Source organism: Octodon degus, unplaced genomic scaffold (assembly GCF_000260255.1).
Source record: "Octodon degus isolate 3935 unplaced genomic scaffold, OctDeg1.0 scaffold00040, whole genome shotgun sequence".
NCBI classification, from domain to species: Eukaryota; Metazoa; Chordata; class Mammalia; order Rodentia; family Octodontidae; genus Octodon; species Octodon degus.
In genome coordinates, this window is record NW_004524616.1 from 3,757,265 (window position 1) to 3,773,144 (window position 15,880).

General features: G+C 38.4%; 1 protein-coding gene across 7 annotated transcripts in view; it reads left to right on the forward strand.

Annotated features, from left to right (window-relative positions):
- The window catches only part of Fbxo38 (F-box protein 38), a 50,717-nt gene extending 34,920 nt beyond the window's left edge, over positions 1 to 15,797 (forward strand). For 2 of the 7 annotated variants that reach the window (XM_004631270.2, XM_023715283.1), the window contains 9 exons: positions 791 to 970; positions 2,423 to 3,154; positions 7,266 to 7,366; positions 7,573 to 7,675; positions 11,398 to 11,564; positions 12,822 to 12,967; positions 13,534 to 13,637; positions 14,150 to 14,263; positions 14,964 to 15,797. In XM_004631270.2, coding sequence (XP_004631327.1) covers positions 791 to 970; positions 2,423 to 3,154; positions 7,266 to 7,366; positions 7,573 to 7,675; positions 11,398 to 11,564; positions 12,822 to 12,967; positions 13,534 to 13,637; positions 14,150 to 14,263; positions 14,964 to 15,142 — 1,826 coding nt within the window. In that variant the 3' untranslated portion in view covers positions 15,143 to 15,797. The remainder of the gene's footprint in view (positions 1 to 790; positions 971 to 2,422; positions 3,155 to 7,265; positions 7,367 to 7,572; positions 7,676 to 11,397; positions 11,565 to 12,821; positions 12,968 to 13,533; positions 13,638 to 14,149; positions 14,264 to 14,963) is intronic. The other 5 variants (XM_023715281.1, XM_023715284.1, XM_023715280.1 and 2 more) reach the window with 5 other exon arrangements.
- Positions 15,798 to 15,880: the final 83 nt, after the last annotated feature.

The following is a 15,880-nucleotide window of genomic DNA, read 5'->3' on the forward strand; positions in this document are numbered from 1 at the left end:
CTGGGGATCGAGCCCTGACCCCTGCATCTGCCCAAGCACATGCTTTAATCCACTGAGCTATATGGCCAGCTCTGCTATCTTATTTTGAATGAAAAATAGCTTTGTTCTTTAAAATAGTCCTATAGATGTAGTCACTTATTTGGTAAATATTGGATGCTGGCTGTTGTGGGCATTGTATAATAGAGAAGCGAGGTTCTTGGGTTATGTTTTGAGTAAATATTAGTCACTTGTCCATGTTGCATTAGAAGAGCTAAAAATGTAAAAGCTGCACTCACAAATATTCAAATAAGTAATACATAACTTGTGTTTAACCTTCCAGATAGACCTATAGTCCATTAACAAATGTAGGAGTTGCTCAGCAATCCTATATGTTTATGAGGATTATCTTCATTTGCTTTTCCTTGGCTCATATCTTTACAAAATCAGAACAGTATATTGCCTGCTGCTTAAAATTATTATGATTGTTATTTGGATTATTTAGGACTTTTCTTTAAATACTTTTGGAAAATGAAGATTTTTAAGGAGGAATGCCTTATGATCTTCTGCTTTAATTTGCCTTCAAAAGTGTGTAAAGTTGGTTGGCATGTTGATGGTATTTAATGTTTACATAGTGGTTTAGGTTTAAAATGCTTTCACGATTTGTTATCCGAGGTATATTCCATTGAAGTGCAGAGAAAGGAGACTACACAGAGCAAAGGTCATCTCTATAATTCCAGATCTCTGGAAGAAGTACTTTGTATGAAGGCTTTTGTTGGGCAAAGATGACTGAGGCCTGTGCTTTTCGCTTTAGGACCCAGTGGTCTTCAACGTGTAGTAAAGCCAACCCCTATTACTGTCCATGATTCAGAGAGTGATGACGAGGAAGACAGTCTAGAACTCCAGGAAGTCTGGATTCCTAAGAGTGGTGCACGGCGTTATGCTGAGCGTGAATCAAAAACTGGAGAGTCGGCGCAGTGCAGGGAATCGTCAGGTGAGAGGCCACGCCTTTCTGACCGGTTAGTGCGAGTTGCTGTCGGAGCTGAAGCTCTTGGCTTTTGTAATGTGCTTGCACTGTAGTTAGGGGTGCAGTTAACGTATCAACTGTGATAGGAAGCAAGAAGCCAGAGCTCGGGGAAGAGGGGAACCTGGCTGGCGCTGTTGTGAGCACGTGTAGCACAATAAAAATGTGGGCTGAGAGCTCTGAGCAGAGGAGTAGTAACAACAAGGAATCCCACAGTGGAGTTTTAGGCAATTGTGACCTCAGGGATTAGTGAGAGGCTCATGCCACATGTATGGGATGGCTTCTGAGTCACCCAGACCAATGAAGAAACAACCATTTCCTGGTTGTACTTAGTGAATACTGGTGGCAAGTTTGGAGCTTGAGGGAGTTTTAAAATCACATTTATGTTCTCTTTCCCCATTTAAATGTAGACAACAGCTTCTATCATTTGCCTCATGAAGAACCTATAATCCTCTTAACTTTCAGATTCCTACTTCTTCCTTGGCCTCTCTCTTGTTTCTTGCAGCCATGTGTTTGCCACTTTTAGCAAAGGATGATTTTCCTTAGGTACCTTCCTTAGTCCTTACTATGCCCATATGTTAGAGTATATGTTCAACACTGTGCTAACAAAAAAAATCATATACACACACTTCAGTGTATGGAAAATTCATCTGTTTTCAATTTTGAATAATATATTAACCATTGACTGGTAATGCTGCTGTCACAGGTTCCACTTTTTAGTTATTCCTTTTTAGAAATTCAAATAAGTAAAACTGGTTAAAAGAACATTTATGGAAAAACAATGACTGACTGTTGTCTAAAAGCTTGAGTTTCCATATTTAGCAACTTGAGTCTCATGGCCGTTCAGAGCCTACTTGTTTATTCCTTTCTGAATTTGTGGAGCCTTACTGTGCCCCAGGTACTGCAAGATAACGGTGAAGGTTACTGAGATGAGTGAGCCATGGTTTCTCTCTGTAAAACCTCTAGTCAACACTGTGCTAACAAAAAAAAGGGGCAGAGTCAGCCAGCCGGGAAGAACAGTATTGAGGGCACATGGGACAGTGGCTTTGGGTGGGCGTGCAAGGAGATTACCAGAGCCCAAGGCTCATGGCCAGTTAGAGCAAAGGCCCTGACAGTGAAGAAGGTGTGTGGAGAGAAAAGCTGGAGCTGGGGTGTGGAATACAACTAGAAGGGATGAAGCAGCAAGTTCCTTTGGAACCGTGGTGTGCCTCAAAGGCTAAGCTGAAGAGTATAAACCAGGTAGGCACTAGGGGTCTGGTCCGTAGAGAATTGTGTAGCCATGCAGTGATCTGATCGAAGTTATATGTGAATAAAGTCAGTTTACATTGTTTCCTGTTCCAAATTGACTCTTGCCTTTTTTGTCCAGAATTTGTACTGAAATCTTTTCTTTTCCTTGGGCCGTTCTTCTTTTTCTGTGAGCAGTAAGTGGAAAAGGCAAGACTCCACTTCGAAAGAGGTACAACTCCCATCAAATGGGCCAGTCGAAGCAGTTTCCCCTCGAGGAAAGCAGCTGTGAGAAAGGCTGTCAGGTCACCAGTGAGCAGATCAAAGCCGATATGAAAGCAGCTAGGGATATTCCTGAAAAGAAAAAAAACAAGGATGTTTATCCCAGCTGCAGCAGCACCACGGCCAGCACAGTGGGAAACTCCAGCTCACACAGCACCGCTTCTCAAAGCCCCGACTTTGTAAGGACGGTGAATGGTGGCTCTTCCGAGCCTAGCCCGACAGAAGTGGATGTGTCCAGGCAGTGTGTCTGCTCCCCCGCTGGGTCAGAGGACCCTGAGGCCATGGAGGAGGGAGACGCAGAGAGTTCTGTCTGCCCCAGATGCTGCTGTCACAGGCCCCAGGAATCCCAAAGGAGAACTAGCAGGTGTTCTGATGAGGAACGTCCTTCAACCAGCCGAGCCTGTGTTGTGAATGGCCCGGATGGTACGAGATCCGCCTTTTCCTTTAGGACTCTGCCACAAGGGGGGTCTTCAGGCCCAGCACATGATGAGAGGACTAATGGGAGTGGCTCTGGGGCTACAGGTGAGGACAGGAGGGGGAGCTTCCAGCCTGAGAGTTGTGACGTGCAGTCTAATGAAGACTACCCTCGGAGGCCCCTAACCAGGGCCAGGAGCAGACTGTCCCATGTACCGCTGGTATCTGAGTCAGGTATGAAAATGCTCCTAGGATCAGCAACTGCAGGGTAGGGCCGGAGGAAGGCATGAGCTTGTTCAATGAGTGCTTACAAAAAGCCACTTGGGCAAATTCCATTCTGTTGTGGGATTCTGCAGATTTTGAATAAGTTTTTGGACTGTTTTGGTGGGTGGGGGTGTAAAACAAGTTTTAAAACATTCAACCCAGATAAGTCAAAGTAATTCAGCATTTAAGGAAGGTGTAACTTTGTACTTACCCTAAATATTGCACTGATTCTGGTGGCTAAGCCCCAGCAGATGAACTCTGCCCCCACTCCGCACTTAGCACAGCCTTAATTCATAGCCAGGTGAGGAGGACCTAAGTTGCTAGGAACAGGGAAGGAGCAGACTCAGCACAGCTTGCTGGGTGTTCCCTGTCTGCCTCTGCAGTACTGAGCAATTGTCTCTGACTTCCAGTTTTGCCTCCAGTTAGGTTTGCCAAAGATATAAGTAGGTAAGTATCTGGGTGAAGATACAGTTTAAATTAAAAAATGTATATATGAAAGTGTGATTAGTACTTCTGTGTATGCTAAGGTATTGAGTTTGGATATATATCTATATATGTATCTGTATATCTATATCTATATATGTATATATCCTATTTCTAAATTTTAACTAATGGTAAAATGTATATATGACATAAATTTATCATTTTGAAGTGTACAGTCCTGTGAGGTGAATCCTGTGTCCTACAGCTGTCATAACCACCCAAATTTTTTCATGTTCTCAACCTAAAACTGTTCCCTTTAAACAGTAATTTCCCACTGTGAGACCCCCCAGTTGCTTACTTTTTCATATCTTTGTCAGATTACATTTTTTCCTTTTTTATTTTTATACTGTAAAAGGTCTTCCCTGGACCCAGTTAGAATCACTGCTTACAGTTCCTCATTGTTTTGTTCATCTAGTTATTCTACCTGACTTCTTTAGTTCAGTTTGGAATTGCACAGTGTTAGTAGCTGAAGAAAAATGTCATTTTTATAGCACTGAGCGCTCCTGTTTTAAGAAATTTATGTCTTTATTTCGTCTGTCCTAGGTCTCTCGGGAAAGCTTTATAGTTGTTAGTTTTTTTGCTTTGTCTTTGAGACAAGTCCTCACTGAGTTACTAAATTTTCCAATCTGGCCTCACCCTTAGAATCCTTTCCCTCAGCTTGTCGGAGGCCAGGGAGTTTAGGCTTGTGCCACCAGGCTCAGCCTGTTTTTAGTATAGACCCTTCATATTAATGGCATTCTGATGTTTTTATTTTTTGTTTGCTACTTGTCCCTTTATCATTGTATCCCAGCCTACTTCATGACTAGAACTTTTTCTTAGGTTGAGTAATTTTTCAGTTAAAAAAATTAAATATCATGTTTGAAAAATTAAAAAATTAAATTAAATATTTTGTTTTTCAATTTGAGATTTCTAATGTCCACAGTGTGACTTGGTAGGTAAAATTTTATACTATTTTTTAAACAACATAAATGTCCATTTACTTTCAGTAGCACTTTTTCTGGGGAAATATCAAAGTACTGATTTTAATATTGTCAGGTCTCATTTGGCAAGAGCAAGCCATTTAAGTGGCTTATGAATTGTTTTTAACTTGTATGTTCTTTATATCAAAGCCATTCTGCTTTAAAAGTTTTAAGGAGAGAGAAACAACTAATAAATTTGATTGTTACAGATTTTTGTAAATCAGTTCAAAATTAATATTTGAGTTGTTTGATTTTTGGGCTTGTGGGATGTTGCAGTCATGTTATAAGTTAAGGTAGTTATTGTATGTGAAATAAATACTTTTGTAAGTTACTCATTTTAGGCTTACTGTATAATAGCTTAAACATCAAACATCTGATTTGGTTGTCAAAGAATAGGATTTAAAATTAGTTCTCATAAGTAGTAAACTTTCCCTAACACTCAAAGCTAGTTTTATTCTCCTGACTTTCAAGTGGACTATGAGCCTCAAAAGGCCAGAGCAGTATCCTTTTTTTTACCATTATATGCCTGGTTTGTAGGTACCATGTTTAACTTATAGCATGGGACTCATTGAATAATTGTGAACTTAGGAAGTGTAAAAACTATCATATGAAGTCTGTTTATGCTAGACATTGTACAGAATCACTAGAAATTGTCCCTAAACAGATCAGTAACAAACCAGCAGACTCTTTTTCATTAAGAATCTGTCTACTTAATTTTTCAAGGTCATCTACTAAGAAGTGATGTCATTTATAGAAAATAATAGCTCTCATTTTGTGGAAAATGTGAACCACTAATTTGGGCACTGTACCGAGTAAGAAGCATAAGATTGGGCTCTTACTCTGAGCATTTAATGGAGAAGGCGAGGTGTTTGAAAATTAAATCATAAAAGGAGGTTGTGAGTGGAAGCCCTGTCTTAAAATTATCTTGAAAGCCTGGAATCAGACCTACTTTTTGGTTTTATTTCTATACTATGAGAGAAGAAACAAGACTTCTATATAGAGGTTGGAATAGGTATGTGATTTTTGGCCTTTCAGTGGAATGTGTAGCCTGTTTTGTCAAGAGAGATTTTTACATGAAGTTCCTTCAGGTTACTATAGAAGAAGACATTCATTGGGTTACCTGTGTCAGTGTTTTTTTTTTAAGAACCCCAAGATTTTATTTAATTTTTCAGGGTGATTGGGAGAAGTTTGGTGTAGAACTTCCTTTTTATGGATAGAACTTTCCTTTTGCTTTCAATCAAAGCAGCCATTTTTGTTGTGCATAGTAGATTTTCACAGAAGATTCCAGATGGTGGAGAAAGGATTCTGGTGTGTAAAAATATTACCTGTACTAGATCTCTAGATTTTGTCTAGTCCTAAGCTTTAGAAATTAGCAATATTTGCACCACATTTCCTGTCTTTATCTTGGGGTTGGTTTGCTTTTGGTTGTTTTGTTGATTTTTGGTTTTTGTTTTTTTTTTTTTTTCTTTTTGAGACAGGTGCTTTAGGTAGCTCAGCTTGGTCTTGAACTTAATGATGCTCCTGCCTCAGCCTCCCGAGTGCTCAATTACAGGGCTTCCTTATTTGTAATCTTTGGTTTGAGGTTGTAGAATTAAAAGAGTGAAGTGTTTGTAATTTAGCAGAGAGGACAATATGATGGGAATTATATGCATTAATGAAAGTAAAGCTCTTAGGACAGTGCCTGACACACAATAAGTGCTCAGTAAACAGTTGTCATTTTGTCTGTGTACTTATAATGTATTTATTGTTCTGCAAATATGTAGTGACAGGCCAGTACATAAATGTGCATTTTAATAGCCAATTGTTAATGACTGACATTGAAGTAAAAGTAAAGTCAGATAATGTGGTTACCTTCAAGGAACTTCTGGTTTAAATTTGGAGACAAATATGCAGGAAACTAAAACAGTGCAGTGTTTAGAGAACCACAATGATTTGTCAGAAACAAAGAATAGTTGATATGGGCATGGTGGCACACCGCTGTAATCCCAACACTTGGAAGGCTGAGGCAGGGGGATTACCACAAATTTGAGGGCAGCCAGGACAGTGAGACAGCTGTCTCTAGGAACAAGTAGCAGTTGAGTTTGACTAGTTAGAGATTGGCAGTATTTCAAAAGGTAAAATTAGAAAACATGATCTCAGCTAGAGTGATTAATGGCCTGAGAGTCATTAGCCATGTGTGATGACCAAGAAATGGTAGAGAGTAAAATTAAGTGGGGCTAAAGCGTATCTCCCCAATTTGAGGTATTGGAACATACTTACTAATCAGTAGTCAGTAATTTAAATTTTATTAAGTAGAAAAGTGACAATTTAATTTACTGGTGTACTTAAGGGGTAAGTCAAAAAGATTAAAAACTAGAAATGATAGTATATTGTTGGAATTGTTTATGTGTGGAAAGGGTGTTAGGTTTGATGTGGACAGGTGCTAGAGGGTGAGTTGATTTAGAATTGTCCATTAGAAACGTTGATTCCAACTGTATTTCTCTGGTAACCACATTGAGAGTTGCCTTGGTAGACTTCATACTAGGTTATTAAGTATGTATGTGAGTAAAGGAAATAAAGCAAAGCTAAAATTTGGGTTTGGTTTTTTTTTTTTGTTTGTTTGGGTTTTTTTTTTTTTTTTTTTTTTTTGCCTTTTCTAGAGGTTACCAAAACAAAGCCACGTAATGCCATGAAAAGGAAACGGACAGCAGATAAGTCCACAAGTACCAGTGATCCTGTAATTGAGGATGACCATGTACAGGTAAAAAAGCCACTTTTCAGTCCATCCCAGTTCTTGAACAATGCAAAGAAATTGAAGGTTTTTTTTTTTTTTTTAATATAGTTTCTTTATCCCAGATGGGAAAAAGATGACCAATGCTTCTTAGTAGCTGCACTGTAATCAAGCTTTAAAAAAGCACAAAAAAAAAGATACATATACCTGTAACTGTCAGATTTTTCTCCTTGTAGGTTCTTGTATTGAAATCCAAAAATCTTGTTGGAGTCACTATGACCAACTGTGGAATCACAGATCTGGTGCTGAAGGACTGTCCCAAGATGATGTTCATTCATGGTATGTGTTTGGGCCCCTACTGTGCAAGAGCACTGTGAATGACTGTAAAGAATTAGGAAGTCAGAAATACAGCAGTAACATTGCTGTGTATGTGTCCTGTTGGAAGGCTGTGCTGATGATCTTTAATTCTGTCCTGCTCTACAGTTCTCAAATGATTGCTCCGTGGTTAGGGTCCATGTGCCAGAACAGCTTCCAGAAGCTGACTGCTCACTGAGCGGACAGGCTGGATTGGCAGCATGAACAGGCTCTGGAGCTGGATGCGGCTCAGTGGGATCCTGGCTCAGCCATTGACTCGCTGTGTGATGTGAACGTGTTTTGCATGTAAATGTTTTGAGGGAGCTTACCAGCTTTGGTTTTGGTGAAATGATCAGTCAAATCCAGAATCTGAATGTATGGCATGTGCTTATTGATCCAGACCCAGTTTCTAGTTTCATCTGTCTCCCTCTGCATGCCTTTGGCCCCCTCCTGCTGCCCTGATGCATCCTGCCCATGTAGCTTTCATGTCCTGACTTGTTGGTCCATCTGTGTCACGTACAGGGTGTTCTGTGTGTGCTTTTAAAAATTCAGGTGTATATGTTGAGTGTCCATTTATTGTTTTCCATTTTTACTCAAAATTGTAGTCTTGATACTCATCCACATGAAATTATGAAGCTGACTAATTGGACATAAGTTATGTATTTCATCATGCCTAATTATGCTTAGCCCATAAAATATTAGTGAAAATTAAATGCAATAATTGGTACGTCTCTGTGTATATATAGACTCTGCCAAAAAGATTCTATAAGAAAAACTTGTATTGAAAAAAAAAAAAAAAAAAACGGGGAGGGGCCGGGGAGATGGCGCAGTAGAATAAATGCTTGCCTGGCAAGCACAAGGGCCTGAGTTCAATCCCCGGTTCTGCAAAAAAAAAAAAAAAGGAAGAAAAACTTGTATAAATATTTTAATGCTAAACTTACTGGAACATTATGAGATTAATGTAAGTTAACTTTGGCCTCTGCTATTACAAGAAGTGCTCAAGGTGGTGGCCCTTAGCTTCTTAGCACAGTGAGCTGCCAAAGCCTAGACATGTGCTTTGGTGGACTCTGCATGCGTACGCACAGGCACACCTGCAGACACACAGGCCCTGCCCTCAATGGATGCCGAGTGAAGATTAGTTTGTGTTCTATTAGCATTGCAGAAGGCACTGAAGCATTTCTTTTTGGGGCACGTCTCCATGACACTGGTAGTAAACAAAGCCGATCCCCTTAACCTTTTCATGACGAGCCATACATCATGTCGCACTGCTGGCTGGCTCCGATCTACGCCTACTGTTACATCAGGCAGCTTGTACCACTTTCCAGATGTCTGATGACAGTGACACAAAGAAAGGGGCTGATTTAGCAGACTGGGTGTTATCATAGTACAGTTCCTTAAGGAAAACATTGAAGTTCTAGAAAGTAATTGTAATATAGCCAGTTCGTAGCAGACCACTTGTAAATGCGTATCATATACACCAGCAAAGGGTATGTATAAGATTTCCACATTAAAATTTAAAGAATTAATAACCTGTGAAGAAATGCCACAGGCGCAATTTATTTTTAAAAAAAACAGTGTATAGAAGCTTATTTAGGGCTGGCAAACACAAGCAGTGTAAAGACAATTAATCAAAAATGATCTGGAAAAATGTGTGGTGCTGTGGCCACAACAAAAGCCAGACACATTGAGAATTTTGTGTACTTTGTGCAAGTCCACTGCCTTTAGGTGTGAAGGATTGTTTAAACAATTTACAAGTGGAAATGTCCTTTAATTTACCTAAATAAATTTATTTGTTATTGTAATTATTTTTAATTGGTATCAATGTTAATATTTATACTTGGGCATTAATTATTCCTATTCAAGAAACTAATTGGATTCAGTCCATTTACAGACTTTTTAGTAATTTTATTAATTAAAAAGACTGATAAAAGATGATTAGATCCATTTGTACCACCAGTGATACAAGCCACTGATGTAACTGTCATGTGTGTGCTACCAGTAGGAAAATTATACGTGGTGCTTACCAAATATTTTGTCAAGTAGTTGGAAGCCCCAGAGGGAGAGCTGAGACTTAGAATCATACAGTACCTCAGCCCAAATTCTCCAAGGTTGGAGTCCCTGGGATCCCGACCCTGTGCCTCTTCAGAGACCATGCTTTACCTCATCCTATCCAGTGAGGGCTTTAGTCCTAAAACATCAGAATTTCTTTATGAAACAAAACAAGGGCTCTTCCAAAACTCAGAGATCATATAGGAGGGCTCTTTTTGTAGCACATCATGAGACAGAGTGCCTCAGGTAAGCGGCAAAGTTTTTAGACAGGAGCTGGGTTAATGGCAGATGAAATCACTACATAAGGTTAGCCATGACCTTAGTCATGTCTGATTTTGTAGCAGAGAATCATTCAGTCCTTATCCCATCGAATCCTGTCCTTTTTTTCCTTTCCTATTTTCAATATCTACTTTCCTTTCTGCCAACATGTCACAGAGGAAGAAAATGAGCCTGAAAAGCAAGAACCTAGCTTAGTATTTAAACATGAAAGTTAGCTACAGTGTACAGTGTCTCAGAAGATACCTGTGCAAAGAATCTTATAGATGATGTCTTTATGTAAGATCAGGCAAACTGTTAAAATCTTTTTCCATTTAAGCCTCTGTCTAGAGTTGGACCAGGTTGAAATTTGTCCTTTCAGAAAAGGGAGAAGTATGGGACTGTAGTTCAGTGCTAGAGCCATACATCCCTTTTAGAGCAGATGGGAGCCCTTGGGGTCCATCTTTAGCAAAAGGAGAGCAAGTGATGGAGTGAGGGAGCAAGGGATGGAGTGAGGGAGCAAGGGATGGAGTGAGGAGGGAAGAAAGTGCAAAGAAAGTAATCTTTTTGTTAAGTTTGGTAACTAATACAGTTAAATGCATTTATCCTAATTTGTAATGTTCTGATGTTTGGTACATTAAACAAAAAGACTATATAATTATTTATTGGACCAGCAGTTCCAATATAACTTTCTATAGTTTGGGATGTTACTTATCTGACTTTTTAATATGGTAACCATTAGCCACATATGACTGTTAAATATTTGAACTGTGATTACTGTTAACATGTTATAGTTGATCCCATTGAAATTTAAATTCTTAGTTTTAGACTAGAGAATCCAAATATTTCTGGGCCTTTTTTTTTTTTATTTTTTTTCAATTTGTAATAAGAATTAAAATCAGCTTTGCTTTTACCCTGTAAATGAATACAAGATATTAAGTTATTTGGATTTATGGAACAAGGCACTCTGAAGTTACATAATTTAATATTTATTCTATCCAGTAAGTATTTCCTAAGTAATTCCTGTTTGAGTAAGTCATTTTCTAGCACTTGCTTTCCTTAACAGTATTACAAAAGGAAAGATACTTTAAAATCCCTTCTATTACTATTAAACACATTTTCAAATCCGCTTGTAACATTTAGTTTTGCTCTGTGATGATACTTGACCTGTGTTAAAGATATTTACAGAGCCGGGGAGATAGCTCAGTAGAATAAGCACTTGCCTGGCAACTGCAAGGGCCTGAGTTCAATCCCCAGTTCTGCCAAAAAAAAAAAAAAAAAAAAAGATATTTACAGTAGTGCTAGTAAAAGCTGAGCCAGTCCTCTAAAAGTGCTTTCAAATGGGTTTTCTGTTGCTCTTCTATGTGATTATTTATAGGGTTTATCATTGTTTTTATTTTTAGCTACCAGGTGTAGAGTACTGAAACATTTAAAAGTAGAAAATGCACCAATTGTCAACCGCTTTGACTATGCGCAGTGTAAGAAGCTGAACATGGATCAGGTGCTAGACCAGATACTAAGGATGCCTCCTGAGAGAAACCGTATCATATACCTTCGCCCCATGCAGCAGGTAACAAGCTCTGTGCCTTTCTGAAAAACCACATGCATTTGTTAATTTAGTCTTTAACTTGTTAGACTTGGCGTGCGTTCATTGCTCATTCCATACTGGTTATTCCTTAGGTCACCATGTGTATTTTTTTAAACTCAGCTAGACTCTCTTGGCAAATTTTTCTTTATTAATACTTTTCTAGATTCTTTTTATATATATTTTTAAAGAGACTAAAAAAAATAGTAAAAAAAAAAAGAAAAAAAAAGATACAGAATTTCACTAAACAAAGTAAGAATTCAACAGTGGTTGTTATATTGCATATTGTCTTCAAATCAGTTGTTCTGGTTACCAGATATAAGCATGCAAAATGAGCAAAAAAAAAAAAGCAAGTTACCTGACAAGAGTCATCCAAGAAGGTTTTTTTATTTATTAAAAGTTACCTGGGTGAAAACAAAGACTCAGGTATCAAACTACTTGATTCAAATTCTGGCTTTCTGACCACCTGCAGATTTCTTAACTTTATATCCTAATTTCTTCATCTGTAAAATTAGAATAAAACACTATACCATAAGGTTATTGTGATGTTTCAACGAATGTGTATATATAATATGCTAGAGACATTGTTACAATATGGCCAGTATTTGTATGTGAAACTGTGCTTGACTCTAGAAGGGAGTTTAGAGGAAGTAATAAACAAATCTTGGAGTCACTGTGTGAGCCAGACAAAAGGGCTAGTTCAACAGACTCTTCAGTGTTACAGTGCTCAAAATTTGCTCAGTGCTAAAAAATACCTAGAACATTGTCCTCCCCTCAAGAAGATTGCCACAAAAGGGCATAAACAAATTAGCCACTGAGGTAGCAGAGTAGAATTTTTATAACTACAGATAAGGAAGAGAGTGTTCCATAAGCAGAAAGCATTGCCCACTGGAACGCTACAAGGAGGCAGGAGCTGTGTTCGGTCTGTAAGAAAGGCCAGGGACCCCGTTAAGGACTCGCTTCTGTACATTCACGCCTCTTTAATGCAGTCAGTGCTGGGACCTGTCATTCTCAGAGGAGGATGCTGACTGGATTGAGATCAGTTACTTGAATCAGGGTTCTCTGGCTTACCAGGTAACATCTTAAGCCCAGCACGAAATGCTGTTTAGGGTTGATTTTCAAATCGGCCAACGATTTCAAAACTGAGGGGCTCTAGGAAAGATTCTTGAAGCTGTAGAAGATAGGTTTTTTAAGATTTACCTTATTTTTTTACAAAGACCTCTTTATGATGTCTTTCTACAGGTGGACACACTAACTTTGGAGCAGAAACTATTTAGTGGGCCTTATCCCTACCACATCTGTATCATCCATGAATTTAGTAACCCTCCCAATGTGCGGAATAAGGTGCGCATTCGAAGCTGGATGGACACTATAGCTAACATCAATCAGTAAGTAACTGCATTGCTCTCTGACAAAGCACTTTTCAGTCATTCCATGTAATGGGCTTCCAGAAGCGAAGTTTCATAGATAAGTCATTTAGTATCTTACATGATTCCATTGGAGCTTTTCAGGCATGTTTGAATTAACATACAGTAAAATTAATATAGGAAAAACTGAAGAAAATAACTGAAGAGTATAAACTAAAGAAACTAAGAACAGACTGTTCATGCACATTTGCCTTAAGTTGTGGAGCATGATATCAAAGATCTTAAGAGGATGATGTTTTACATCAAAAAATTGAACCATGCATTCCTTATGCTTAATTATATTAAGCACCCTCTATACACAAGACATGTGCTTAGAGGATGGCTTTCTTTGATTTACATGATTTTTAGGATAGTAAAGAAACTTTGACCTGACCAGACAAATCTCTATTTTGAGTAAATGGGGCCCTTAGAGTCAGTATTTTTTCTAAAATGTTTGAAGGAATCTGGACCTGAAACAGTCTTGACAGTTACAACTACATTACCTAACATTTTGAGTTTTAAAATTTTATTTTCTTCGTTGCTTTTAGAGAGCTGATTAAGTATGAGTTCTTCCCTGAAGCAAGTCGAAGTGAAGAAGACTTGAAGAAGTACCCTAAGTACCCCTGGGGAAGAGATATCTATACTTTAGAGGGTGAGCATTTCCCATTGATTGGAAAGCTAAATAGTTGTGCCATGATGGAGAGGGATATCTTAGAGAAAGTGGATAGAAATCTTAGAATTCATTAAAGTCAATAGGTCACATAGATGCCTACAAGAAACAGGGACCTGATAAACATTGCTCTGCCTACGTGAGTCCTCTTCATCTGGAGAATACACTGGTGTCTCAGTTCACAAACTGAGTTGGACAAGAACAGAATCAACTTTCCTTCTAAGGTGAACATTGAACCTAACCCTCAGTTTGATTTGGTTGTCAAACTCAGTTTGTGACCAGAATCATAAAGAGTTAAGTGCTTGAATCATGGTACCACTGTAATCGAAGTAGTGGCTGAAAATTGAAGATTCCTGTGGTTTGAGATGTGCAAGTGACTTGAAGGTACCTAGCTCAGTTTTTCTTTTACATTTTGTGTTCACTTTTGAAAATTCTGCAGTTTCCTTTTCAGTCACTAAAGGAGGGGCATTTTTACATCTGCCTTCTTATTTTAGGTGTTGTTGATGGAGCTCCATATTCAATGATTTCCGACTTCCCTTGGCTGAGGTCACTACGGGCAGCAGAGCCCAACAGCTTCGCCCGCTACGATTTTGAAGATGATGAAGAAAGTAATTACAAGTTGACTTGACTTCTTTTCTCTGGCTTGAGTATATCCTACTGTGTTCATTCTTAAGAGGCCTTGAAAATTCAGAGTATAGAGCCTTTAAATGATTTCCTCATATCCCATGTCTGCCTCTTTTCCCCCAAAAATGCTCTGAATTTGTCCTGGGGATATATACTGGGAAGAACTCCTTCAAACACATTTTTCATACTCCTTTTTGTTGATGCTGCTTTTGTTCTTAATTGGCCCTGAGGATTGAACTCTAGCCATGTACATTGTATCACTGAGCTGCATCCCATGCCGGTGCAGCTAAGTATTTTTAATCTTGGAATTTTTTTTGCAGATTATAAATTTAGAATTTATGAACAATATTGTTTCAGAATTTAGAGTTTTTCAAAGATACTGTTCAGAATTATTTCAGAATAATTATACAAATTATTTTCCTGTTGTGTAGAAATTTTATAAGGAAATAAATTTTATGAACTACACAAATATCGTTTTACCTGAGGTTTTAATCATGTCTGGTGTCTGAGGCATCAAACCCGTTCTAAAACTCTCAAGTGGTGAAGGCCCCTTCCACGAGCTACTCATGCATTAACTACATTGTGTTCAAGTGTGTAGGAATACTTGGTGAGCCAGCTTAGCTGGTGGACCTTTCAATCGGTTCTGATGACTGCGCTTCTCCCCTTCACCTTCTCATTTCCAAGGTACCATCTATGCTCCTCGAAGGAAAGGACAGCTTTCTGCAGATATCTGTATGGAAACAATAGGAGAGGAGATCTCAGAGATGCGGCAGATGAAGAAGGGTGTGTTTCAGCGAGTAGTAGCGATCTTCATTCACTACTGTGATGTCAATGGAGAGCCCGTGGAAGATGACTACATTTGATTGGTTCCTGCCCCTTCTGCAGAAGGCAGCTGCGCTTACTCAGCTGCTGAAGTGCTCCACAGGGACTTGCGTGGAGTTGGGAGGCCCTGGCTCAGTTTGGAATTATAGGAAATGTATAAGGAACAATGAAATTGTATACAAAGATTTGTACATAAACAGATATGCAAAGACACTTCCTAAAGTACAGACTTTATATCATATGTTTATACAGTTTAATTTAAAAATCTCATGATGAAGTCAAAATTTGAAGAGTTCATTTTGTTCCATTTTTCCTTAGTTCATACAGTGTCATTTTTTGACTTGAGTTCCCATTTACTATTTTCTTAATAATTACCATCACCCCCTTAAACCTGTGCCTTTTTCTTCTTGAGCAAAGCTGTTTAAGTAAATCTGATGAAGACTGATTGTGTTTTGTGTACTTTTTTTGTTAAAAAATTTACCAACTAAACTATATAGTCAGAGCAGGCTATATGTTTGTGTACAAAGAACATAGTTCCGTTTTCTTGGTATTAGAGTTGCCATGTTTCTTTAAATAAAGACTCGTGAATTTGAGGGGGAAATGGAAGTTTCCAAAGCGTTTGTAGTTATTTATTTCCACATTCAATTGTGTATATGTTTTACCTTGAATATAAAAATAAAGTTTATTAAAAACTTTCCTTGCCTTGGATCTAAGTCCTTTTTATTTATTTTTTTAAATTTGTGTGTGTGTGTGTGTGTGTGTGTGTGTGTGTGTGTGTG